General features: G+C 43.2%; 1 protein-coding gene across 1 annotated transcript; it reads left to right on the plus strand.

Moving 5' to 3' along the window:
* Positions 1–26,024, plus strand: NRDC (nardilysin convertase). Its single transcript, XM_053950372.1, has 31 exons — positions 1–359; positions 4,360–4,657; positions 4,847–4,928; positions 5,522–5,675; positions 7,365–7,438; positions 8,854–8,949; positions 9,885–10,007; positions 11,393–11,450; positions 12,383–12,456; positions 12,649–12,718; positions 13,080–13,157; positions 13,593–13,713; positions 13,792–13,850; positions 14,448–14,502; positions 15,734–15,838; positions 16,103–16,226; positions 16,723–16,809; positions 17,407–17,526; positions 18,261–18,312; positions 19,416–19,566; positions 20,595–20,722; positions 21,050–21,212; positions 21,891–21,922; positions 22,201–22,339; positions 22,756–22,803; positions 23,120–23,172; positions 23,793–23,876; positions 24,778–24,868; positions 25,151–25,267; positions 25,495–25,584; positions 25,811–26,024. Exons 1-31 carry the CDS (start codon positions 16–18, stop codon positions 26,003–26,005), a joined length of 3,465 nt encoding a protein of 1,154 aa, XP_053806347.1. The 5' UTR covers positions 1–15; the 3' UTR covers positions 26,006–26,024.
* Positions 26,025–26,063: the final 39 nt, after the last annotated feature.

A 26,063-nucleotide genomic window follows, 5' to 3' on the forward strand; every position in this document is an offset into this window, starting at 1 on the left:
GAGCGCCGCGCAGCTATGCGCTTGCGCAGTCTCGCGGCCGCCCTCGCTCGGAGCGGGCGGGCGGCGGCGGCCGGGGGTCCCCGCGGGCGGGCCGTGGCCGGGGGCTGGCGGCCGGGACGGGCCGTTGTCCGGCCGCTGTGGAGCGGCGGCACCGCCGCCATGCCCGGCAGGAACAAGGCAACGTGCGGCTACGGCAGCCCGGAGCTTGCGGTGGGCCAGCAGGCCGCGGAGGGGGGCCGCGACGCCGGGGGCCGCTCGCCCCACGGGGACGAGGAGGAAGAGCGCGGGGGAGCCGGTCCCGAACACAACCTCGGTGACCCCGACATCGTCAAGTCCCCCAGCGACCCCAAGCAGTACCGGTGAGGGCGGGTGCGGGAGGACGAGCTGCCGCCGGGGCAGCCCGGCCGGTCGGTGGAGCGGGCCGGGGTCTGCCCGGGGACCCCGGGGAATGGAAGTCGGGCCGGTCCCGGTGGCCGGGGCAGTTGGGTCCTGTCTGTGATAAAAGGAGGCTGGCGAGCCCGCGGGTGTGTTCGCCCTGAGGGTGGGCTGCCCGGTGTGTGTGCGGGCACAGAGCTGCCGGATCGGCCCTTGTGCCCGGGCTGGTCGGTGCTGGCTGCTCTCCAGGCACAGCAATGCCCAATTCAGCGTTAGTTCGCAGCCCTCGGCCCGGCAGCTCCTCTTCGAAAGCGTTCAGTGCAAAAGTGCGGTTTAAGTATTTCAGAGCAGATTCCAACTTAGAAACTGTTACTCTTCATGTTTTAGATGAGCTTCTAAGTTTTAACACAAATATATCTGTGAGTTGAGGCAAAGTACTTTTAGGCTGCCATTTTGCTTGTGTTTTTATTTCAATATTTCTGACTAATACCCCGAAAAGTGACGAAAAAGATCAACTTCCCTGAGCACAGCCCATACCATCTGTGGCCCAGACCCAGCGAGAGACTCTGGTCAGAACTCCAGCCGAGGTTGAGCTTTTTGCATGCTGTAAGGCAGTCTGTTCTTGAAAGGACACTCTGATAACTTCTTCCTCTAAGACAGAACATTATTCAGCCCTTGTTAGAGCTGTTTTTTAAAATTGATCTTTACTTTTCATGATGTCTAATCTGTGCAGCCAGTGGAGAATCTGCTGCCTGAGCCTGGAACTGAAGTTTGGATTTGCAGTGACATTGGCTGACAGTGAGATTCCCTGCTGGCTGCCTGAAGAGGACTGTGCCCATTGGCTCAGGGAGAGACTTGCTCCCTCCCTTCTTGCCCTACTTCCTTGCTGCTTCCTCTGGATCTCTGCCTGCCTCTCCTGATGGCATTCTTAGTCATGCTGCTTTGTGGCAGGCTTGTCCTCCTGCTTTCAGCTGCTGATGCTGTCAGGTTCAGAAACTCCTGCCTTTGCTGCCTGAAGTAGCACACTGCTGCATGAAGCTTGGAAAATCCATTGAAAACTGTCACTATCTATTTTGAGGTTCAGGAACCTCCTCTGCATGTGAGAATTGGAGAGAGTGTTTGATTATAGCATAAACTAATACCAAAATATTTCAGAAATCCTACTGTCCATTCTTAACAGAATTTTTCAGTTGGAAGCACAGGGTTGCATCCTTTCAGACTGATTTCCATGTGTGTGAAGTGAGCCTGACAGAGCACAGACATTGTCTTTATGGAGGAGAAGTTCAGTGTGTCTGGAAGCAAAGCCACACTGAACCTGTGTCCAGGTGTGAGGTCCCAAACCTCGTGAGGGAGTGTCTTGGCAGGTGATGTGATGATGCTGACACATTTTCCTCTCTTCACACTTCAGTGATGTGTGCTGCAGCCCAGTCACAGTGGCATTAGTGTCTGTGTCTGGTGACATCAGTCTTAACTTAATAGAAAATGTTTTATTTTTCTTTCTCAAATAACATGCACAAAACCAAAGGAGCTCTGACATAGATTGCAGGATGTATTTTCAGAAGTGGGTTTGTTGGGACAAAATATTTGCCATGATAAAAGTTTGCTCATTAGAGCTGTAGCTGTGTAGTTATATTTACCAAAAATGTATGTTTTATTTACATTATCCATATATGGAATTTCATGGTCTTATATTTATCGTCATTTGTGAAATTACAGCATTTCTCTTAGTGTTTACCATACACTGATATGTATTTCAGTATTAACTTCTAAACAATTGTCAAAGAAAAACTTCGTGTGAGAACAATCCTGTTTAAACTTATTTAGGAGATTTAAGCAGTATTTTTAAGAATTTGATTTTTATTTTATAATTTGGCCTTACTTGCATCAATGCTGTATAGTTCTTCAAAAAAGCAATTGGACTGTGCTTGCTTCTGTTTCTACCTTATGCCATTTTTTGTACTGTATTTTGCATACTAGTGGATATTAGTTACATTTGTCCTTTTCCATTGGACTGAAACATGGAAAAAGTAAAGAACACCTATGTCAGTGGTGACTGTGCTCTGTATAACCTAAGCTGTTTAAATCATGCTGGAGTGAAATCCGAGAGCATCCAACAGCACCAGCCGTGGTTCAGCCGTGTCCTTGCTGCCGGGTGCTTTCTGTCCTGTGTGCAACACCCACGAGCCTCCAGATGAGCATTGTAAAATTAGTATAATCTGCTCCATTAGCTTAATGGGGCTCTGTGCAAAGGATCAACAAGAGCTGCTGGATACACCTGGCTGAGCAGCTTTATGGCACATTGTTCCTCGGGAGGAGCAGCCCCGTTCTGTTCTCTGCTCTCCACCAGTGCTGGGGGGCTGGAGTTCTCCAGGAGCTGTGCTGACCCACAGAGCAGAGCTGTGTGTGGAGGGGAAGTGCTGGTTGTGCTGGAAGGTGCTGTCTGGGGCTTTGGCTCTCAGCTGCCCAGAGGCTGAAGCACCCACGTGTGCAGTGTGTGTTTTAGGACATTCAGGAGTGCTGCAGCTGTGCATTGGGACACCTGCCTGGTGGGAATGGTTCACAAACATGCTTTCAGAATGCAGGAGGATTAACTTTGTTCACAGACATTCCAGCACTCTCTGTGCCTCATTTCATCAGAGCATCCCTGCAAGTTATACAGTGTGTGCTGCAGTTTGAATGAGTCAAAATGCACTTGTGCTTTTGGGTAGAGCAGATTTGTCCTCCTCAGCAGTCTTGCAGCAAGGAAACTGGGTGTGTTCATTACCACAAAACCCTGACCCAGAGTAAGCTCTGTCACTTACCCTTGGGTGACTGCTCATGAGTCATAACCTTAACACAACTATCAGACATTTGTTCATTAGCTTTTTTCATAGACTTGATAGTCCAAGAGCTGTGTCCATGTTGCAAGGTTCTGACCTGGTACAAACTCAGGGGGTGGAGTAAATGACCTCTAAAGGCCCCTTTCAACAAAGACTGTTCTGTGTTTCTGTGCTGTGGAACTCAGATTTTTCTGGGAGCATGGGGTGTGGCCATGGGTTTATTTTATTCTAGCTTGCTTTTTTTTGTGAGTGTTTCTGCTGGGTCAGATACCACAGGTCTCTATCGCACTAGTTCATTCAGTGGATGAAGTATTTTCTGGACCCAGCATTCCTTCCTGTCTGCTGTGGGTATATTAGGCAGTGCAAGCTCCTGGCAGGGATGCTGTGGTTAATTTGACAAATTGTGACTCTGTTCCAGATTTGATGGTAAATGAATACTGATGAGGGCTCTTGTAGTGCAGAGCATTGGTGCTTGCAGGCCTCAGAGTGAAAAGCTGTTGGAAGGGTGCTGCACAGAGGGCTTATGGGGTTTTATATATACATACACACATTTAAAAACTTCTGTGCTTGTATAAACACACACACAGCAGAACTGCTTATTGCTTCTTGATAGGAGCCCAGCCAGTTCCCTGTGACTGGTTCTGTGGAGCCTGCAAAGGAACTCTCTCCTTTCTAACACTTGCTGCTACATCTGCAGACCCCATTTATTAGAAACTATTGATGAAAACAAATCAAATCAAATGCTCTGGGGCCTACTTAGAAGCAAAGACTAAGATCTTCATTCTGTCACATCATACCTGTTTCCAAGAGCCTGATAAGCCTAAAAGATGATTGAAGTTTGGGTTTGCCTGTTCTGAGTGCATGAAGTGAGTGCTAATAGCTTAAATGTTTCACAAGGAGAAGAATAAAAGCCAAAACCAGTGAGCTTGACCTTATGGGGAGAAGAGCTTCTGCTACTGCCCTGAACTGCTTCTTATTCCTAGAGCTGCTGAACACCAGAAGAATGTTTTACTTTCCTGCTGTAAAACTGTTCAGTCTTGACTACCATTAGATTTTCATTAGGAAATCATTCTCTAAGTATTACAGGAAATAATGAAATTCTTGCAATTCTGAAAATTCAGACTTAGGAAATGAACATATTCATTGCACCAAATTATTCTTTCAGGTATATCAGACTGCAGAATGGCTTATGTGCACTTTTGATTTCGGATTTGAATTACTTGGATGGTGCCCCAACATCTTCAGAGGAGGAGGAAGATAATGATGATGATTCTGAAGAGGGCAGTGATGACTCTGGAGCAGAGATCGAAGATGGCAGAGAAGATGATGATGAGTGTGATGAGGGGGATGAGAGTGAGGACAGTGATGGAGATAATGAGGATTTCAATGATTCTGATGACAGTGAATTAGAAGAGCTGGCTGAAAAGGAGGAGACAAGAAAGAGAGGTTGTTCAGAAAAGCAGGTATGTACTTAAAGCTGTAGGGTGCAAAAATATATAGTGAACTTTTCTTGAGGTCTGAAACCTTGTGATTAGGTGCTCAGATATGACCTTTTTATTGTACCTGTCCCAGTTGATTCATCTTGTACTTCTGTCATTTTCCTGAAGTGTTTCTTGAAGCAGCTTTTACTGAGAATGTTGTATTTTCTCTAGTCTGCAGCAGCCCTCTGTGTTGCTGTTGGCAGCTTCTCTGATCCTGAAGATCTGCCTGGATTAGCACACTTCCTGGAACATAGTATGTATCTGCTCCTGTTTCATCTTCTCCAGCTTCAGAGCAAAAAGGGTGCTATGTAGCTCTGCTTTTCTGAAGTATTTAGTATCAATTCCTAATTTGGCTATTTGAGCATTTATTTTCACGAGTTTGTGATTTTATACAAATACCGACTTAGTAAGGAGTTCTTAATATGGGATGAGGTGTCTCTTACACTTTGCCAAGCTGTGCATTAGCTTATATCAACTTTTTTAGTTATTACCCATTAAATTGAGGGGAATTATGTTACCTGTGGCTTTATAGCCCAGGTTGGAGCTAGAGACCTTTGTCTCCTGGTAAAGGGTGATGAATTAGTAATGTGGACACAGAAACCACATGAAGTTTCTGACCAGGTGTGTCTCAAACTACTGTTCTTGCCTGGTTGAGGCCAGGCCTGCCAGGGAGGGCACTGTCAGAGGCCAGCTGCAGCAGTTACTGGGCAGATCACCCAGGCTGTTGGTATTCAGAAGTTTCCTCTGCCTGTGAGCTGTGGGTCAGTCATAGAGGGGTTGCTGTAGCTGCCGTCAGGATTAACAGATTAATGTCATTTTGGCACTGTTGGTGATTTTTTGTTGCAGTGGTTTTTATGGGCAGTTTGAAGTACCCAGATGAGAACGGGTTTGATGCATTCCTGAAGAAACACGGGGGCGGTGACAACGCCTCGACGGACTGTGAGAGGACAGTGTTCCAGTTTGATGTGCAGAGGAAGTACTTCAAAGAAGCCCTGGATAGGTAACTTTGTATGAATGGTGATTAGGTGTTAATTAATGTCTGTATGTGCCTCAGGAGCTTGGGTGTAGTTGTCCAGTTCTTCATTTTGGGGTGATCAAAGCTGTTGTTGAACTTCAATAGCTACCTGCACTACAGCAGTGATATTGAGTATAGGAAAGGGCTGTTTCCCTTTGGATATGTAGCTGGGTTCTTTTGCTGTGGGATTATGTAGGACCCATGTTTAAGTCTTAACACATGCAGCTCTTTGATTGTTTTGGCACTCTTAAACTGGTAGCATTGATGACAGGAGAAATGTTGTGCGATGTGACAACTGATCAGAGGGGAAGTGCTCCCAGAATCTCAGTGACTGATCCTTTGAAATGTCTGTCCTGGTAGAGTTACTGTTTTTTCTAAATTGTTGTTAGTTTGTTTCAGGCAGCCCTCAAAGTTATGGTACAATGTGTGTCTCAGAAGGAGACATTTAACCCAGTGCAGGTTATTCACTGCTGAATGTCTCTTTTGCCAGAAAGTGCTTAACTGGCTCTTTTGTGCTTTTGGAACAACAGAGCTCCACTGGTTGGCATGGTTTTCTTTAGTGAGAGGAATTTCTCATCCATAGGGGCGTAGCTGAATATTCTTGATGCCATAAAATATCTCAGGAGGAGTGTAGGCTCCACTGCAAATTTACTTTGACACGAGAGCAAGTGTTTGCACATTTTTCCAGGTATAACCTAAATTTTACTTTGCTAGGCCAATTTCAGCTTCCCTTTGCAGATTAATCCAGCTTTTTAAGATGTTTGGAAGTGTGAAAAAAAAAATACAATTGCAATCTGTCACAACAGCTTGCTTAGTGCAGAGGAAAACAGAAATTAGCAGTTCTGTAGGACAGCTTCTCATACAAAGGAGATAAATGAGTGCTGAGGATGAATTCTGCTCATTCAAGCACTTGTGGATCTGAAGAAATGGAAATACATCACTTTTCAGTTGTCTTCAGTGTAATGGGTCTTCTGGCCATAGAACTCCATCACAGATATATTACTTTTAACCTTTTATTGCTCTTAACCTTTTCCTTCAGCCAGTTCAGTTTTTCATTAAAAAGCCTCAGCAAACAAAACAGAACTATTAGATTCTCTGGCAGCCTTCTGCGGAGTCTCCATGCACTGCACATCTCTCTCTTTCCAGTGCTCTGCTCTCTGAGGATACAGAAGAAATTTATTTGGATCACACTGCTGACTTCTATAGTAGATAATAAAATTGTAATGGAATAGAAACTTGTGTTTCGTGACAATTTGTTTCCTGGAGTTAGGAAGAAACTTCCCCTTTGGTCATGTTGTTCCTGAGGAAAAACTGAGGATTTCCTCTGAAGCATCTGATGCTGGTCCTTATCAGGTCCAGATTCCAGACTGGGTGGATGACTTGTCCAATCTGGTGTGATCATTCTTAGGATGTAAGGCAGATAGTCCTGCAGCCATTAGTGCCATATCCTACTGCATCCAACCAATTCAGTCCCACTTGGAGCTGGGAAGCCCTGCCCTTTGCTTTCTGATGGCTTTTGTCTTTCTTTAAGACATTATAGTCAAGAATGACATAGCTTGTAGTTAGTCAAGCAGCTTTGTAAACCAAAATAGTAGATGTTGGATTTAATTACTGGGGTTTTGCTGTAGTTTAATAGACACTGAAGAAAAGTATATGAATTTTTCTGTTCCATAGGTGGGCACAATTCTTTATTCACCCATTAATGATCAGGGATGCAATAGATCGAGAAGTGGAGGCTGTAGACAGTGGTAAGTAAGAGACTCTTTTCCTGTTTGTTTAGCCCATCTTCTTAAAACAAAACCTACTTTGTAACACTGTTTATTGTTTCTGTGTTGAACTCCCCTTCTATGCACTTCAGTCACCTTCACATAACTTACCAGAGAGATTAAACTCCTGAATTGAAGCTTTGTGGCTGTTAAACATCAGTAGCTTTTTGAGAAAGAAAGACTGGATGTGGTGCCAGCACTGTGAGAGTTTACCCTTGCATTTTCATTAATTGGAAATTAATAATCTGAAGTGGTTTGGCAGTAACTGGCAGGGCAGTTACATGAGCATGTGAATGCTCTGCAGTGAACAAAATGCCTTTAAGCTTCAGCACAGCCCCAGAGCTCTCTCCTGTCCTGTGCACAGTTAATACAATAAGTTGAGGTAATTTTACTTGTCTCCTTATTCTAACACCTGAATAACAATAACAATAAAAAGTCACTTCCCAGAAGGAAATTAAACTGGGCACAAAAGTGAGTGGAGTGTTGATTGTCTTATATGTGATGGATACTCCAAGACTGCCTCTAAAATGTCACTGTTTTAGGAAAAAAATAGCAGATATCCCAACTAGGTCAAATATTTATTCCAAGTAATTTTCTTTATCTGTCTTCTGGCAAGGAAAAGTGGGCAATTTGATCTTTGAATTTAGATAAAAGTCAGTGTAGCCTTTGAGTTAAGGTGTGGTTCTTCAACAGCTTCAGCCATTTTACACCTTGGTGGTGCAGAACCAGTCCTTCCCTTGCAGTGACACTGTGGTAATGTGCTGCCCAGGAAATGGTGTCAGCTTGCTGTACTGGCTGCAGGAGAGCCCAGCCACAGGAGTTAGCTTACAGCTGTGCTGTACATGGTTGTTATTACCAGCAAAACAGGAATGGGAAAATGCAGTTCAGGAGGGTGAATTGATTTTGGCAGAGCCCCATATTTAGATTAGTGTAAAGTGGTTGTAAAACTGCATTTTTAGAAACTTATCTTGCTCACCTTTCAATTTCTTATTTCATTATTAGGCTAGGGTTTGTTCTGTGTGACATATGGTAGAAACAGGTTTGTAATTGTTCTCTGGCTCTTACTGCAGGGCCTGGTCCTGTATAATATTAATGGCCTTTGGTCCCCATTGAACTCGACATAGAGCATTCAGACAGGACAAGTTGATGCTTTACATGCTTTTCCTTCTTAACACTTTATTTATTTCTCTGTAATGAGCTACATTTTTCCTCTTATATTCATTACTACTAGCAAGTTTTCTTTCTTATTTCACTACTTCATTCCTATACCAAAAGAAATTCCAAATTGCATCTGTGTGGTATGTCTTTTTTCAGTTTGGCTGGGATTTGTGCTTTGTTTTGTGAGAACATGGTGTCAAACTTTGATGCATGCCACTGCAAATTCTTATAATTAACAGAGTATCAGCTCGCAAGGCCCTCTGATGCAAACAGAAAGGAGATGTTATTTGGGAGTCTTGCCAGGCCTGGACATCCCATGAAGAAATTCTTTTGGGGTAAGTCCTGAATTTCTGTTATAAAATGGTAATGATAATTAAACTTTTAACCACTTAGAAGTTTGAGTGGTTAGATGCACTAACATGAACCATTCACAGCAACCATTAAACTTGTTGAGAAGAATTCAAGCAATTATCCATTTTACAGGAAAATGGTTGGGAATAAAAGCAGCTGTCTCCTTTTTAAGATACTTTTCTTTCTGCTACTGCTTTTTGCTGATGTTATAACTGGGTGCACAAGGTGTATAATCATGGAACTTTCTTTTAACACAAAGGTGGTGCTCTCTGAGTCATCTCCATCTTCCTTAAGCTTAGTTTTTTTCCTATTAGGATTTCCTGGAAAAATGAGTTATTTCTAGTTGTATGTCTAAGGAGGCTTTTCAAAGTAAATAATTCACTGTTGAACTTCTGGGAGTTAGCCCTTCACAGCCATGTGAGGGGAGCAGAATGGAGATTTGTCCTTCTCTTGGCCAACCCAGTCCTCACTCCCTCACCCTCGTGGTGCTGGTGAGTGTGTAAATAGCAGTGTGACTGATGAGTTACTAGCTTTGAAGTGTAGCTTGTTTTTATAAATTTCTGTGATGACATACACAGAACTTCATATTTCCTTCTCTTTTTCCCTCTGCTGTTCTGCAAGTTCCATTGGTGAGGGAATAGCTGGTAACACACAGTGAGCTGGAACCTGTGGGAGATGTAATAATGAAGGAGGACTCTGGCCTTCCTTGTCATAAAAATATCAGCTGTCCTTTGGATAAGAACCAGAAATCAGAAAATACCCAGTTTCACTTAACACTCCTTTCACTCCAAATTTTTGTTAGGTATTTTTAATTTTACCGTGATTGAGACCTAGGGAGGAAAGTGAATTCTCACTGTGTGTGTTCTTGCTGTAAGCACTGTGTGGATAACTAACCTTGTCTCCCCTTTGATGTTTGCAGGTAATGCAGATACGCTCAAGCACGAGCCCAAAATGAACAATATTGACACCTACACCAGGCTGAGGGAATTCTGGCAGCGCCATTACTCTGCTCACTACATGACCTTGGTTGTCCAGTCTAAAGGTAACATCAGTTACTCCTTAAAAACAGCCTCATTGCTGCTGTTGGTGCTTTTGGAACCAGTCCAGCTGTAGCCCAAGCCAGTCTAGTGGCTTGTCCAGTCCTGCAGAGGGTGTTTATATGGAGATTTTAGCCTGGTTTCCAAATGAAACAAGACCTGAGCAATTGGGCTGTGTTATTGTCATCCTGCTGCTTCTTGAGAAACCTTTTGAATGGGTTCCATATTAACACAGAAGGGAAAATCTCAAAGATAACATTTCAGAAATAATCTTGTAGCAATGAAGAGTCAAGCAACTTAAATAAATTAATGCTGCTGATTTCTATGCCATCAACAGTGAAACTCCTCAGCAAGTGATGGGGAGACTGAGACTGAATCTCCCAGTTGTCTTGTTTGTCTAGGAGGAGTAGAGGTTCTATTTTTTCCCCCATAGCTTGAAAAATTCTATACAAATGGATTAGAATTTTATTTCAGTGAAGAACTGCAGACCTTTAGATTGTTTCTGCTGAGAATAGAAGAAACACATTTCTCAGAAGTTATTCAAGTTAGGTTTGTGTTTAGAGAGGAGTTTTGTTGAATGCTAAAACTGATTGTAATTCCCATCTCTAAAATGAAGATGGTAATAATAGAGGCATTTTTTCTTTTCTTCTCCTTTGCTTTTAATTTTGGTCTAGACAGTAAACTACTTAGGATGCTGAATGCCTCTTGAATAGTCATTAAGCCAGTGATGGATTGTAATATTTTCTGTGGTGTTTGGGGAAAAAATGGTGGTAACTGATAACCAGCCAGGTCAATTTTGTATTTCCTTCTCTGTTAAAACAAACTCAACAGTGAATCCTCCCCCTACCCCATCCAGCCTTTTTTACTGCTGTTGTTTACATATATAACATCACTTTTGGAGTTCAGAATGGTTGCTTAAATAAGCAAAGTTTTTATTTTAAAAATCCTTCTGGTTTGTGACTTATTTCCCTCAGAAAAGAGGATGGGGAGAAGGAATCCTTAGGACTGCAGGGCTGCGTTTGAGGGGGGAAACTCCTGTGTATAATCTGGAGAGTCAAGGAGCAAGTTGCAAGTCCTGATGATTTTGTAGATACCTAAGACAGTAATTCCTTCTCCCAGTCACTCCAGACACTACTATACTGTAAATCCCAGTTGTGTCAGCTTGGGATTTGAGCACCCTACACAAGCCCAGAGCTGTGACCACAGATGCAGCTCAACAAATGTTAAGAATTGGCTCAAATCAACAGCTTTGAAGTTTATAATTTAGGACTTTGCAGTTTTCAAATACACTGACTTGCAGCCTCTTTGAAATAACTGAACTGATGAGATAAGGTAACTTGTCTTAGATCTTGAGGAAATTGCATTTCTGTCTGTCTTCTTTCTTTTTTAGAAACACTGGATACATTGGAAAAGTGGGTGACAGAAATCTTCTCTGAAATCCCAAATAAGTAAGATTCATTTGATACATAAAGACATTGCAGATGATAAAACTATCTCTTCTTAAAATGACATTTTAAAAAATCCCTTACTGGAGAAACAAAGGAAATTACCATTTGTTAATTAACATTCTTATCTGGAAAAAAAAAAAGCAACTTTTTAAATTAAAGACCACAGTTAATTGTTCCAGGAAGACTTTGTTTCTGATTAACAATTATTTAGGCTGTGAGCTGTGTGGTGCTAACTTGAATCGGTGTTTGCTTAATATGTGCTGATACCTTAACTTTGATAAGTCATTCAAACTTAGGTTATCAATTCACATTTCTTATCTTTGCTTTGTGTCAAAAATAATTAGAAGCAGAATTAATTAACACCGTATCTGGAATTTAAGTGTTATCCTTAGGGTGGCAATGGGTTAGAAATAAGTCTTTTTTATAATGTTTCACTCCAATATGCCCTCTAAAAAGGGGGTTCTGTAAAAGCTTTGCTAACTTGAAAAACATTTTTTTCCCTTTTGCAAGATATTTGTTTCTGTGGTGCTTGGAAATGCTCTTGTGAGAGCCTAATGCCATTCAGAGCCACATTTGTCTGTCCTGGGCACACCCTTCCTCATCCCTCCTGCCCCATAAGACAATCCATCAGGATTCCTTGGGCCCAGGGTGAACTCAGGATGTTGTTTGCTGTTTGTGTTTTGTGCTTCTCGTACAGAAGGAAGGGGAGGTGTTGGGGTGGTATCCACATCTTGGTAATTGCTCAGCTGTGTGTGCAGGCTGCCTCCCAGGGTACCTCCCTGGGGCTGGGGGGATGCTGGACTGCACCCTTAAAAAAGGGCCCTTCCCAGGCTCTCTGGTGCCCTGTAGAGCTGAGGTCCTGATGTCTTTGAATATCTCAGTGTAGCCTTGAACCCCTGCCAGTAACATCACACTTCCATTTTGCTTCTAAGTGGTTTACCCAAACCCAGCTTTGGCCATCTGACTCAGCCTTTTGACACACCAGAGTTTCACAAGCTCTACAGAGGTAAGTGAAATTGATTTAAATGTTTTAAATACCTGAATACCGAAAGAAATTTTCTCTGGGTGATCCAGATACTTTGTAGAGTAATTCTGTGTGGTTTTAAAAAGCTTTTAACTATTCTTTCTGCATTATGTAAAATTACTTATCTCTGTCTCATCATGTATATTTATAATTAATCAATTTATTTGTGTCCAGTCGTTCCAATCAGGAAAGTTCATTCATTGACCATCACTTGGGCACTTCCCCCACAAGAACAGTATTACAGGTACACTGTGCTGCACTTTATTTCTACCTTGTTTATGCTGTGAATAATTCATTGACTTCCACAACAAGCCAAAGAATCTCATTTACTTGTCTAACAGATTACTTTGGTTCAGCTAGGGGGGCATTTTAAAAATGAATTCAACTGCTCTGCAGATGCAGTTCCCTTTCCTCACTGACTCAGATCAGTCATTATGTTCTGAACTCCCACACTTTCAGCTTATTATCTTAATTCTGCCTGAAAATGCAAAACTTGCCCTGAAAAAAGAGACAGTGCATATTTTAGTCATTAGCCCAGTGATTTGAATTCTTTCTGTGAAATGTGTTACCTCCTGGCATCTAATCTCCTCCAAACTTTCTCTTAGGGTGAAGCCTCTTCATTATATTTCCTGGCTGGTGGGACATGAAGGCAAAGGCAGTGTTCTTTCTTTCCTTAGGAAAAAGTATGTGGTTTTTAAGCATGGTTATTGAATGCTTTGATCTCATTCAAATACAGATTAACTATATTTTGTGTATTTATATTTTCAATAGATGTAAAAGCAGGCCAAGTCTGCCTTTTTGTATCAGTGTTTTGTAGTGATATTCTGTAAGGTGATGATAAACCCAAGTAAGAAATAAATGGGCTTTTTTCTGTGATTCATGGATCAGCAGTATCTCTGACTGATCTTTGAGATCTCCAAAAGGTTACTTAGCTTTTTCATTGTTTTTCTTGAGTTTTCTGTATCCTGAGGTCACATCCTTAAACTGGCTAAGCTTTCTGTAAATGGTAAATGGATTGAAAGCCTCTGAAATAAAGATACATTGTAATATACTACTTGTAATTAAGCTCAAACAAAGCTGGAAGGATTAATTAATAAGTACCTTTCACTCTTCCATAGGTTTTGGGCCCTTGCGTTGTATGGAGGAAATGGAGAGACAGGATTTGAACAGAACTCCACTTACTCCATCTTCAGCATTTCTGTGACTTTGACTGATGAAGGTTACAAGCACTTCTATGAGGTATGGTGTCCTGCAGCTTGTTTTTCCTGCTGTTTCCCTGATGTCTGGAAAAATGAATCTGTTCCTTTCTGTCTGCAGGTGGCCCACGTTGTGTTTCAGTACGTGAAGATGCTGCAGAGAAGGGGGCCAGATCAAAGGCAAGTGTTTGCCACTGCAGCAGATATTTGTGGTGGTGTCCTTCTCCATTATCCTGTTATTTGTAGTGTTTGTACTTTTTGTGGAGTTCCTGGAGCATAAACAGGGAGTCACTAGTAAAGCTTGTCTGTGTGGAAAACAGGTCAGTTTAAAAAGAATTTTTCTAAATGTTTATGCTTATTTATTGGTGTTTTCAGTTTCACTTACTGTGATGTGATTCCTTCAGTTTAGTAAGCTGAACTAGTGTAGAGGTCAGGTGCAGTTTTGTGTTCATTTTAAATGAATTTGTTGAGCCAGGTCTGTGGAAGTCAGGACTGGGTGTTCTGGTGTTAGCCTAAATTTATGTTAATTTGGTATCAGATTTTGACTCTTCTTAGTTGACTCTCTTTCTCTTTGGAAAATAGAAGAACTTTCTGCCAGTTCTGAGAAATGCCATTTTGGGAAGTGCATTTAATATTGGCTTCTGTGTCTTGTACCTGAATGAATCATCGATCTCACCATTGATGCCTTTCCTAGAAGGCTCCTTTTTTAAGATTCTTGGTAAATGTTGTGGAATAATGGAGAAAATCCACTTTTATTATCTTCTTCCTCCTTTGTAGAATATGGGAAGAAATACAGAAGATTGAAGCTAATGAATTTCACTATCAGGAACAGGTATTTATCCACTGTTATGACATAGGTAAACCATGAAAAGTAATTACTTTTTCATTTTGAAACACATTTTCAAAGTTCCATTTGAGAAGAAATACATTGTGCACTTAATGAGGCTGTATTTTGCTGAAAGGAGATGTATTCTAGGCAGAGAAATATTGAGATTTTTCCCTAGCAGAATTTAATGTTGATTTTTCATTCCTTACCTGCTAGGTAGGCTCTTTTAGTTTAGACTTTCTTACTTCTACTACATTTAGCCATGTTCTGTTTTTTACTAGATAGCTTTTTTTTTTTTTTTTTCTTTGAATTGCACTGAAATTTCCTTTTGGGAAAACAAATCCATCCGTACAAATACAACATACAGCAGGAACATAGATTTGTGTGTGCTTTTATGACAGGGTTGTGAATCCCAGGGGCAGAAGAATGACTTAGGCATGGCAGTTTTCTGCTTGGTGGATGGAGCTGTGCTAAGGAATGATGGTCTCAGAGGCAGGGCTTGGCATGAATGGTTAGGTGCTGCCCAAGAGAGTTTTAATGTTTCCTCAGGTGTTTGGTGTCTTAAGAAATCCTTGGGCATGTTTCCCACTACATTTACAAGTCACAGATGTGCCAAACTCAGCTCTTTCCAGGTGTACTGTGCTCTCTGTCTGACCCAGAATCTGTACAGTCCTGTGCTGGCTGGTGCAAACACCCCAAAAGCACTTAGCAAGAAGCTGAGCAGCCTGGTCCTCCAGGCAGCCTTACCCTGCTAAAAAGGCAACGTGTATTTCATGTTCAAAGAAGAGAACCTCCTCCTCCTCCCCCTGCACATCATGGCAGGGAGCTGGGGAAAGGAGCAGAGCCAGAGGTACTCATGCAGCAGCAGCAGTTCCTTGCCTTGTGCTTTCCAGGTCACTTTAAATCTTGAACTGTTGCAGGGCTCTGCTTATGTCCCCTGGAGGCAAGGAGTGCATTCTGCTGGGTCTTTAACTTAGATTCCATGACTGTAAACTGCATAATCAAGGTTTCTTCTACAAAGATGATGTGTCTGAAATTTCAGGATTCTCAGAGGAGGCTGAACATTAGATATGGTTATGAAATATATTTAATTTAATAACTGAAACGAAATGCCATAACAAGCACAGCATCCAACACATGCTCAACATATCTGACTAGTCAGGCTCTTCTCAGAACAGAAAATTGATATCTTGGGTTTCTAATTATGTGACAAATAGCTTTATTTCTTCGCTTGCAGACAGATCCAGTTGACTATGTGGAAAATCTTTGTGAGAACATGCAGTTGTTTCAGAAGGAAGATTTTCTGACAGGAGACCAGCTCTTGTTTGAATACAAGCCAGAGGTAAATGTTCTTTGAACTCTGATTATATGTTTTGATGTAAGGAAAACATGTGCATACTGTGTAATACAGGCATATGTACAGGCATTTGTAATTAAACACAATGCAGGCACAGGTTTTGTATTAATTGAAACACTTGTGTTCAGAAAGCAAATCTGTTTTGTAAGCTTGTTATGTCTTGTTCTTCCTACATTCCAACTGAGAAGTCTTTGCTGGCTCAGGCAGTCAGAGCTGCATTTAAACTGAAATATTGTCTGGAACTTGTAGATCATTGCTGATGCCCTGAACCAGCTCAGCCCTCAGAGAGCCAACCTGGTTTTGCTGTCCGCTGCCAACGAAGGCCAGTGTCACCTCAAGGAGAAGTGGTTTGGGACTCAGTACAGCATGGAAGGTAAAACATCAGCAGGAGCTGAGAATGTCTGATTCCTGCATTCGAGGAAGTGAAAGGGTGACAACACAAAATACAAGTGCATGGAATCAGGGAAATGAATCCTCAGTGCTTTATTGAGCTCACCATTAGTCTCTGTGCCACCCAAACCTGCTGTTTGTTTGGTGCCAGTGGATTCCCACTCCTGCAGTTCCTTTGGGAAGGCAGAGGTCCCAGTGAGCTCCACTTGGCTGCCATTCAGGGGAAGGAGCACCAATGGAGCACAGGGTTTAGGGGGAGCTGGGTTACTGAGGCAGACTTGATTGCTTTTTAACAGGACTGCTTCAGTCCTGCTCCAGAAGATTTTGTAGGAAGGGATTTAGAAAGAGTCCTGAGGAATGAGGTGATGTTAAGAAACTCCTGTGATACTGCAGATCTTTCTGGAGATTGGGAAAGCATGTCTGGAAATAGGATGGCCTTCCCTTCCTGTTGAACTAATGCATTTCATGGTTTTTAACAGATATTGACAAGTACTGGAGTGATTTATGGGACAGTGACTTTGAGTTAAATCCGGATTTACACCTTCCAGAGGAAAACAAATACATAGGTAAGGCACCTGGGCACGAGTAAAATCTTCCCCAGCAATTTATTTGAGAATTTGCTGTGGTTTAGAAACAACCTAAACTGGTATCAACCGGTTTTTGCAAATTAAAAAATATGAGCATTCTGTGCAGCTGGATTTTATTTACTCTTCTTTTATTTATAAGCTTAAGAACCGAGTTATTTTAAGGTATATAAAATTGCAGATGATATATCCATAACAGAGCAGGCCTCACAGTCAGTGACAGTTAATATAGAGCTCCAGACATCTTAGAAGATAATTTTATTTGCTTAATCCTCCTGTTTCTGAAAGCATCTAAATACCATCTGGCTTTGTTGCCAAAAGCAAATGAAATGAAAGCCAGGACTTGTGTCCTGGGTGGAATGTGATGCCATCACTTCTGCTCTGCTTCAGCCACTGTTCTGGTGTGGAAGTGAAAAAGAGATGTTCTTTGGGTCCAGGAAAGCATTGTCACAAATAATTTAGAAAACTGGAGGGGAAAATGTATTTTTTGGTACTTTTGAAGACTTAGATGAATTTAGCCTGATTGTGTCTGAGAAACACACTAACATGTGGTTTTGGTGTGATTTTTTTCTTTGTTAGCCACTGACTTTGCTTTGAAAGTTGCTGACTGCCCTGAGACAGAATATCCAGTCAAAACACTCAGCACACAACAAGGCTGTCTCTGGTACAGGAAGGATGATAAATTCAAAATCCCAAAAGGTAAATGCCTGAGGGCTTTCTGAATAGCAAGACCCCGTTTTTAGCAGCTGGAATTTATTTGAAGGCAAATAACCCGTGGTAGTGTTCACCATTTAAACTGGAGTGCTTGCTGTCAGCTCTTCCATGGTCCTTTTGATATGTTTATTAGCTACAATAGAAGAGAAGCAGGTGAGCTAAGGCAACAAAGACACCCTGCTGATACCTCAGGTTGAAAAGTGAAATCACTGAAATTTACTGACTTCTGAACAGTCTGTGTGGGGACAGGATTGGGCAGACAGGATAGCTGCTGAGACAAGGGCTTGAGAAGGAAGGAGCACTTTAATTAGAAGGGACATAGTCTCTTCTACAGAAAGAGAAAAATACAGCCTGGATCAGAGACAAGGGTGTAAAATATATTGCTGCTTTCAAGCAGAATGTCACAGTTTTTAGCGTCTCTTTAAACAGATGTTCTGTGAAGTTTTATTTTTTTGTTTATAGTGGTCATGCCATGGGAGTATTCTGCAAAGCACAGTTTTGTTTTCTAATATTTGGCACTTCAAAGGGAAGATGTTTGGAGTAAGAAGGAGAAGACATTTAATGATGACTTAAAATAAGAAAAAAAGTGTTATAGATGAATGACCATTTTCATTAAACTCAAACTGTCACCAAAGAGCAACTTGATGGAAATATATTTGAGTTCAGAAAGTTGTCACCTTCTATACAATTGCTCATTGAAATTTCCTTTTCTTCCCCAGGTTATGTTCGATTCCATCTGATCTCTCCATTGATACAGCAGTCTGCAGAGAAGTGAGGATTGTGTTGTTTATGCTTACCTTGCAGAGTAACTAAATTACCATACCTAGTGAAAAATGGGAAGAGACTTTCATTTTAAGCAGGAATAGCATAAGGTGTCCTTTTCTCACATCCTTCCACCTTCCTTGGGGTTTTATCTGCAGTTTGGTGATGGTGGTTCTGCAGCAGGTCCTGCCTGTAGCCAACAGATGTGTCAGGAGTTCATGGTGTGGTATTCCCCAGGGCAAGTCTGGGGAAAAGCAATGTAACAGCAGCAGTGCTCAGAGAAGGAGCTGCTCCTGAAAAGAGCAGTCCACAGTCATGTCCTGAGCATGTCCCAGCATCCTGGGAGCCTGCAGCAGCAGGAGAAGAGGCTGCAGCAGCCTTGAGAAGCCAACTGTGGGTCAGGCAGAGCTCTGGGTGCAGTTCTGGGTCTGCTGCACTTGCCTTGCCTCAGGCTGCCATTGCCACTTGTAACCAGTGTCACAGTGCTGTTGTCATAAGCCTGCCAAGACCTGCACAAATCATTCATGTTTTGGGAAAGCCTTTTAAAATCTGTTTTCATGAGGTGTGTTAGTTTAATCTTTGAATTGGAATCCAGGCAATAACAAATACCTGAAAGCAGGGACTGCAATTTCCAGGTTGTGTAGCCTACTTTGCTCCAGCTTACTATTATTTTTTACCTGGGTAGATAAATAATTATCTCATTACTTAAGTATTGAGTGTAACTGAGTCTATATGTTCCCCACACCTTTACACAAAGTAAAATAATTTCATTTGCTGTGATTTTTCCATGTTTTGAGCATTGTCTTGTTAAAATACGCATTCTTACCTTGAAGAAATCTTAAAGCTTGTGAAGTTGGAATCTTTCACATTGCAAGGAATAGCTGAATGTCCAGATAATTTTTAACCAGTGTCATGTGCTTTTTGCACAAAGGGAAACCTGCATTCTCTATTTCTGTGTTTTTGGAAAACTTATTTTTGAATCTCAGTTTACACAAATTCCATTTCTGTTGGAATTCAACTGCATGTACCATCAAGCTCATGGGGCTTAACTTTCATATTTAGTCCATCATTTTTTTCCTTCTTTTTAACCCCCTGCCCTTTTCTCCCTCCAGCATAGTGTTGTTTGATACATTTGTAAACATCCTTTCCCACAACCTGGGGGAACCAGCTTATGAAGCGGACGTGGCTCAGCTGGAGTACAAGCTGGTGGCTGGAGAGTATGGCCTGATCATCAGAGTGAAAGGATTCAATCACAAACTACCTGTAAGTTCTGCACTTCCCCTTACTGCTTTTATGTCTCCAGCTTTGCAGTGTGTCTGCTTTTCTGGAGCTTTGAATGGTTGGATGAGGTGTTTTAAATAGAAGAATTGGTCTCTGGCAGGGTATTGCAGCAAATGTGCTGCTTTTTCTTGTGCTTACATGTATAAAGATGGAATTGTGTGAACTTACACAAGCTCAAATTACTGACTTCAGGCTGACTTAAATCTTCCTTTTAAGTAATAACTGTATCTCCATTAAAATTTTAACAGCTTTTCCTATAAAAAGAGCTTTGTGTCTCCCATGGCCGTAAAGAGGATTGGAGCCTTTCCATCTCTAAGTTGTGCCTATTTAAACAGTGTCTGGAGAAGGGTGTCTGAAAAGAGATTCTGGTTTCAATTTGACTTTGGAGATCCAGCTTCTCAACATGCTCATTTTAGGTGCAGATTTTCTGTGTTGGCTTGCTGAGAGGATTGGATTGGGGGATCCCTGTTCCCATTCCCTGCCATGTAAGAACTGGCAGGCACAGAGAGGACACAGTGAAGAGGAGACAACCATCAACTTCCATTCCAAGAGCTTTGCTGGAGCTTTAAGACCATTAATCACCTGTCAGACTTATTAATAGGAGTTTTAATGGAAAAAAGCCAAATATGCAAGCAGCAGGGTCTGAATAGTCGCTTTTTTAATCTTGAATGATGCCTCTGTTGTGATGTCATTGTGCTGGTCAGCTGTAAAAGGAAAAAATGGAATACTGAACACAGATATGTTTGGGGGTTCCAGACCCCCAAATTTGTTTCAATAGAATATGGAAACTCCTATTGATTTGGGATATTGAGCTTATTCACTGTGTAAAAACACTGCCCTTCTGAAAGGATAGAATTGTTTAGTGAAGAACATCTGGCAGAATGGAGGAATGTGCTTTAGTAATGCTCCATGTCTCAATAATGAAAATTTTATTAATGATGATTTAATATTATTGTATAGCATTAAATTAAACCAACAAAAACTCCAACTTGAAACTGTTCTCTTTACAGCTTCTATTTCAGCTCATCATTGATTACTTGTCTGACTTCAGCTTTACTCCAGCAGTTTTTGAAATGATAACAGAGCAGCTGAAGAAAACATACTACAACATCCTCATTAAACCCGAGACTCTGGCCAAGTGAGTTCTGGGGGAGGGCAGCAATGGCTGAGCAGCAGGTGCTGAGGCTGAGCTGAGCTCAGGGATCCCTGCTCTGTGCTCCCAGGGCTTGTTCTAGGATTTGCTCATAGTTTAGGGAGCCCCAGCAGCTCTGCAGCAGCGGGTCAGACGCGTGGCCAGACCTGACAGTCAGGGAGCCGCTGTCCGGCAGTGACCTGGAGCCAGCAGCGGCTGCTGGGGGAGGGCACGGTCAGCCAGGGCTGCTGGGAGCCCTGTCCCTGTCAGGAGTGGCATCCCTGGCACCCAGCAGCTGCTGATGTGCTGTGCTTGTGTTCCCGTGGCCCGCAGGGACGTGCGGCTGCTGATCCTGGAGCACGGCCGGTGGTCCATGATCGACAAGTACCAGACGCTGATGAAGGGGCTCTCCATCGAGGCCCTCTCTGCCTTCGTCACCGCCTTCAAGTCACAGCTCTTCGTGGAGGGTCTTGTGCAAGGGAACTTCACCAGCAGGGTGAGTGCAGCCCTGGCAGTCCCAGTGCTCACACTGGGCTTTAGCACACTGAACTCTGCTGCTGCCTCTGTTCTGGCAGTCTGGAGTCTCGTGGCTACTGGGCAGTTTCACCTCCAGCACCTCAGGAGTGCTCGTGGGGATAAGCCAATGGCACTCACCAGTTGCCAGTTTGAACAGAAGTTTCCAGGAATTTGGATTTAAACTGCTCATAGGAAAAATGTAGTAGATGTCTGTAATCTATTTCTCCTGTTGCCACCATTTTTTATATGGTTTGGTGTATTGATACATTTGATGTGGAGAAATTCCCACAGTGGTGCCACAGGAGGCGCCTTCCCTCAGCACATTTATCCTGGGAATTTGACTACCTGCATGGTTTGGTTAAACCTCACTGAGTGCCATGCACATGGATTAAGGATAACTGGTGCTATTTCTTTGGCTCGTGCCTTCTCCTTCTGGAGACATTACAGTGCAAAAAGCAGCATGGAGACTCTGCAGTGTGGTGCCAAGGCGGCTGGAGGGACTGGGGACAATGTGAGGAAGCAGGGGTGTAGGGAGCAGGACAGCTCAGCTGTTCTTTGCTTGGGCCTCACTCTCTCAAGTGTTGCACTGGGGTGTGTGGTTGTGAATTGGGGTAATAATTATCTTCTAAATAAAACTGATGTTTGCTTTCTTCCCTAGGAAGCAAAGGATTTCCTGAATTATGTTGTTCAGTGAGTATCTCTTGACTCTTTTATTGCTTATTATATGGAAACTATAATCAAGATTCTTTTCTGGAGGAGGGAGTCAGAGTGGGAGTGCTGAGAAATTCCCTTCTTCCCTCTGCTGTTTGCAGGAGGTGGCTGTTGATGGTGGCAGTTTAAGCAGATGTAGTTCTGGTTTGAGGAAGGGGAAAATAACATCAGACCAAGTGTGTAAATGGCTGGGTGTTGCTCTGGTTTTGGCCAAGGTGTGAGCAGGTGTTTGAAGTTGTGCTGTTTGTGCTCCCCAGAAAGCTCCACTTTGCCCCCCTGGCCCATCCCTGCCCTGTGCAGTTCCGGGTGGTGGATTTGCCGAACACCCACCTGCTCTGTAAGGTGAAAACTCTCAACAAGGGCGACGCCAACTCCGAGGTGACAGTTTATTACCAGGTAACGTGTGCTGGGGCTGTGCTGGCCTGGTCCCCCTGGTCCCTCCTTGAGAGCAGGCTCTGCACAGGGATGTCACAGAGGGGACACAGACACCTCATGTGAGCACAGGCCTGGTGCCCCAAGGCTGAGCCCAAGTGGAATTTCCTGTGGAGGGGGGGGTTCCCTGAAACCAGCACCTTCCCTTCCTGCACTGGTGCTGGGAGCTGGGTTAGTGCTGTGGTGGCTTCCTGGTGTCCCCAGCTCTGATCTTGGGTGCCGGGCCAGGCCTGTCCCCTCAGGGAAAACAAAAACTTCTCATCTGTCCCTGCTGTGAATTGTCCCTCAGTGCTGCAGTCCAGGCTGAGGTGTGTGGTACAAGTCACCTTGGCCTGAGGGATCACATTAAACCCACCCTAAATTCTTCATTTTCTTTCCAGTCAGGTGCCAGGAACCTGAGGGAATACACCCTGATGGAGCTGCTTGTGGTAAGTTTGTGTTTGTGTCTCCTAACTCAGCACAGTGTCTCCCTGAACACTGCTTGGAGCTGAGGCCACGAGGCTGACTGGCCCCAGCGTGTTCTATTGCTGCCCCTGGCTGAAATGCTTGGGTGGCTGTCCCCAAATGCTGCCGTGATGGACACTACAGGAGACTGTTCCTGTAGCTCCCAACCCACAGGACTGAGCCCTCTTAATGCAGTGGTTGTGGCTGGCCAGGGGCACTTCAGTGTCCCCGAGCTCTGTGTGGAGCCCCTGAGGGGCTGCAGGGCAGTGTCACCTCTGCTGTACCTTTGTGCTGTTTCAGATGCACATGGAGGAGCCTTGCTTTGACTTCCTGAGGACCAAGCAGACCCTCGGGTGAGTTCACTGGGAGGAATTCTCCTGCACCTGCTCCTACACTCCTGCCTTGACTGTTCTCTGGTGGTTTTACTCTGGGAATCCTTCCTGCACAGTGGCTAATCCTCAGTTACTGTAATGGAAACAGCAACATCAACACTTCAAAACCAAAAGCACCCATCAATACAAGGTGCAAGCCAAGTTGCTTTTGACTTCTGTAACAATTGCATCTATTACCAGTGTGTTAACTTGGAATTATTCAGCATAAGGTTGTTCCTTGCACTTCCACACTCAGCCCCCCCTTCCCCAGGGCTGTTTTCACAGCAGCTCTGTGGTGCTGAGCAGCCTCCCTCAGAGGAACCCTGCTACCTCAGGAAACTGGAGCAGGCTTTTCACAGCTCTGCGTCTCTCACTCTGCTTAGATGAGTTTGCAGGAACCCAAATACAAACACTCCCAAGTTTAAAAGAATTTTCTAAAGCTCAGAAAACACTGAAAAGCAGCAATGCAGAAAATAAAGAAAATAAGACTATTGCAAATTTAGATCTCAGATTTTTCTGTCTAAAGTACCAACACTACTTTAACTTGCAGCACGTCCTGTAAATGAAAAGTTAACTGTACTTGTGTCCTTTTTTCCTTTAAGTTACCACGTGTACCCCACCTGCAGGAACACTTCTGGGATTCTTGGCTTCTCAGTCACAGTGGCAACCCAGGCAACTAAATACAAGTAAGTGCTCTGTGGGGAAAGTTCTTCACTACTCCCAGCCCTGGCTGTGGGAGTCACCTGCTCCCAGTTAAGAGTTCCCTCCTGTTTCAGGCCACAGAGGGATTTTTTAATTCAAGGGAGTGTCAGAAGGGACACTGCTGACAGTCACAACATCTTGACTCAAAACCAGCACCTGAATAAAACAGTAACCTTAGGCTTCTTAAAACTGCAGTGGTCCTGACTTGAATAGTGAAAAGTAATCTCAAGACTAGGTAAAATGTCCCCCTGCCCTTTTAAAGCTATTCTGTCAGGGGAGTTCAAATCCTGTAAATCCTGTCTAGCTGTTCTTGTGGCTCATGTTCAGCAGGCACAGCACTATGGTTTTGTTCAAACCTGGGCCTTTGAACTTACAAGCATTTGATCTGCCAGAGTTGAAGGGAAAATGTGCCACTTCAAATAACACTGTCAGTGAAAGCTCAATTAGCACAGTGCTGCTGCCTCTAATTTCTACATTTGGACACTTACACTACTGAGGTCTGGGTCATCAGTGAGGGTTTTAATGTGTCAGAAACCTCAGGCTCCATCACATCACATTTTCTTTCAGTCCAGCTCCTATAGCCCCTAACTCTGCAGGGCTCAGGGCTGCAGCTGGGGACACCAGAGCAGATCCCCAGCAGAGCAGATCCCCAGCAGCATCACAGCAGTGGCTCCTGGGGTGCCTGGGCACCTGAAGTCCCTGTGTACAGCTGAAAATGAGAGCACTGCAAAAACTGACCACCAGGTGTTCTCAGATGAGTTTTCAGGGGATGACAGAAGTGAGCCTGTCACTTCCTCATCATATGGGGGCTGCTACTTTACCCCTTAATATTGTTTTGTGGATTTTTTTGTTTTTTCCTGCCTAATTTAATTGTTTCTCTTTTAGTTCTGAATTGGTTGACAGGAAAATAGAGGAGTTTCTTTCTTGCTTTGAAGAGAAAATCAAGGATTTAACTGAAGAGGCTTTTAGCACTCAGGTAAAACTTCATCTTGAAAAGCTCTTCTTTGAACTGCATGATTCAGTTACAGCTATCTGGTGATTTTCTGAGGTTTTCAGGACAAAGGCCTCACCTTTTAAAACCTGCCTTGTTCTGCTGTTGTTCTCCAAACATCCATTCTCTGGCCATTTACAGTTAAGCTCAGAACGCAAGGAGCTACCTCGTTCATGTAGTTCAGCTTTTCTTTCAACTGCAGTGACTGTGATGGTAAATTAAGGTAGTTTTAAACCCATTAAAACTAATTGTCTTTTTCCCGTGTAGGTAACAGCTTTGATAAAACTGAAAGAATGTGAAGACTCCCACCTTGGGGAAGAAGTAGACAGGAACTGGAATGAAGTGGTGACCCAGCAGTACCTGTTTGACAGGCTGGCACGGGAGGTGGGTGTTCTGCAGCTGTGGGACACAAAAACCACACTGGTTTTGCAGCAGTTTCAAAAGCATAAACGGGACTTATGCTACTAGTGACACACTGGGTCTAAAACTACATGTTCTTTTAAAAAGGTTCTTTTATCCAATGGAGTAGAGGTTGCAGAGGAAATATTTTTATGCTTAAAATTATTTGAATCACCACTGTGCTGCTAAAACCTCCTTCCTGTGGGTTTCAGATTGAAGCTCTCAAATCTATTACACAAGCAGACCTGGTCAACTGGTTCCAAGCTCACAGAAGCAACCAGAGGAAAGTGCTCAGTGTACATGTGAGTGTCTGTCAGCTCTTGTTGCCACCTTCAGTAAGCACAGTGCAGTAAGGACGAGAAGAGAGAGGGAGAGGAGATCTGTGATGTAACTTTTACTGTGGTTATCTACATATTTTTTCATTTATAAGTAGTCTTGTTAGAATTGCATTTTAGTATCAAGTTAATTGTCAAGGCAGAGAAACGCTGAATTGAGATCCCAATTTCTCTTCTGGTACCTTTTTTCCAGGTGATTGGATATGGAAAGCATGAAGGGGACTCAGAGGTGACAGCTGTCTCAGGACAGAACTCTTCATCTGGTGAAATACCTCATCTTGTTTTATTGCCCCCCTCCTCTTTGATGCGTGACATTACTTCCATCAAGGACATCAAAGCCTACACATCAACTCTGAATGTTCTCCCTTACCATAAAATATTGAAATAAAACTGATACCTTGCCCTGCCCTGCTGTGTAATACAGGTGCTTTCTGCAACATCAACGT

Source organism: Vidua chalybeata, chromosome 9 (assembly GCF_026979565.1).
Source record: "Vidua chalybeata isolate OUT-0048 chromosome 9, bVidCha1 merged haplotype, whole genome shotgun sequence".
In the NCBI taxonomy this organism is placed as follows: domain Eukaryota; kingdom Metazoa; phylum Chordata; class Aves; order Passeriformes; family Viduidae; genus Vidua; species Vidua chalybeata.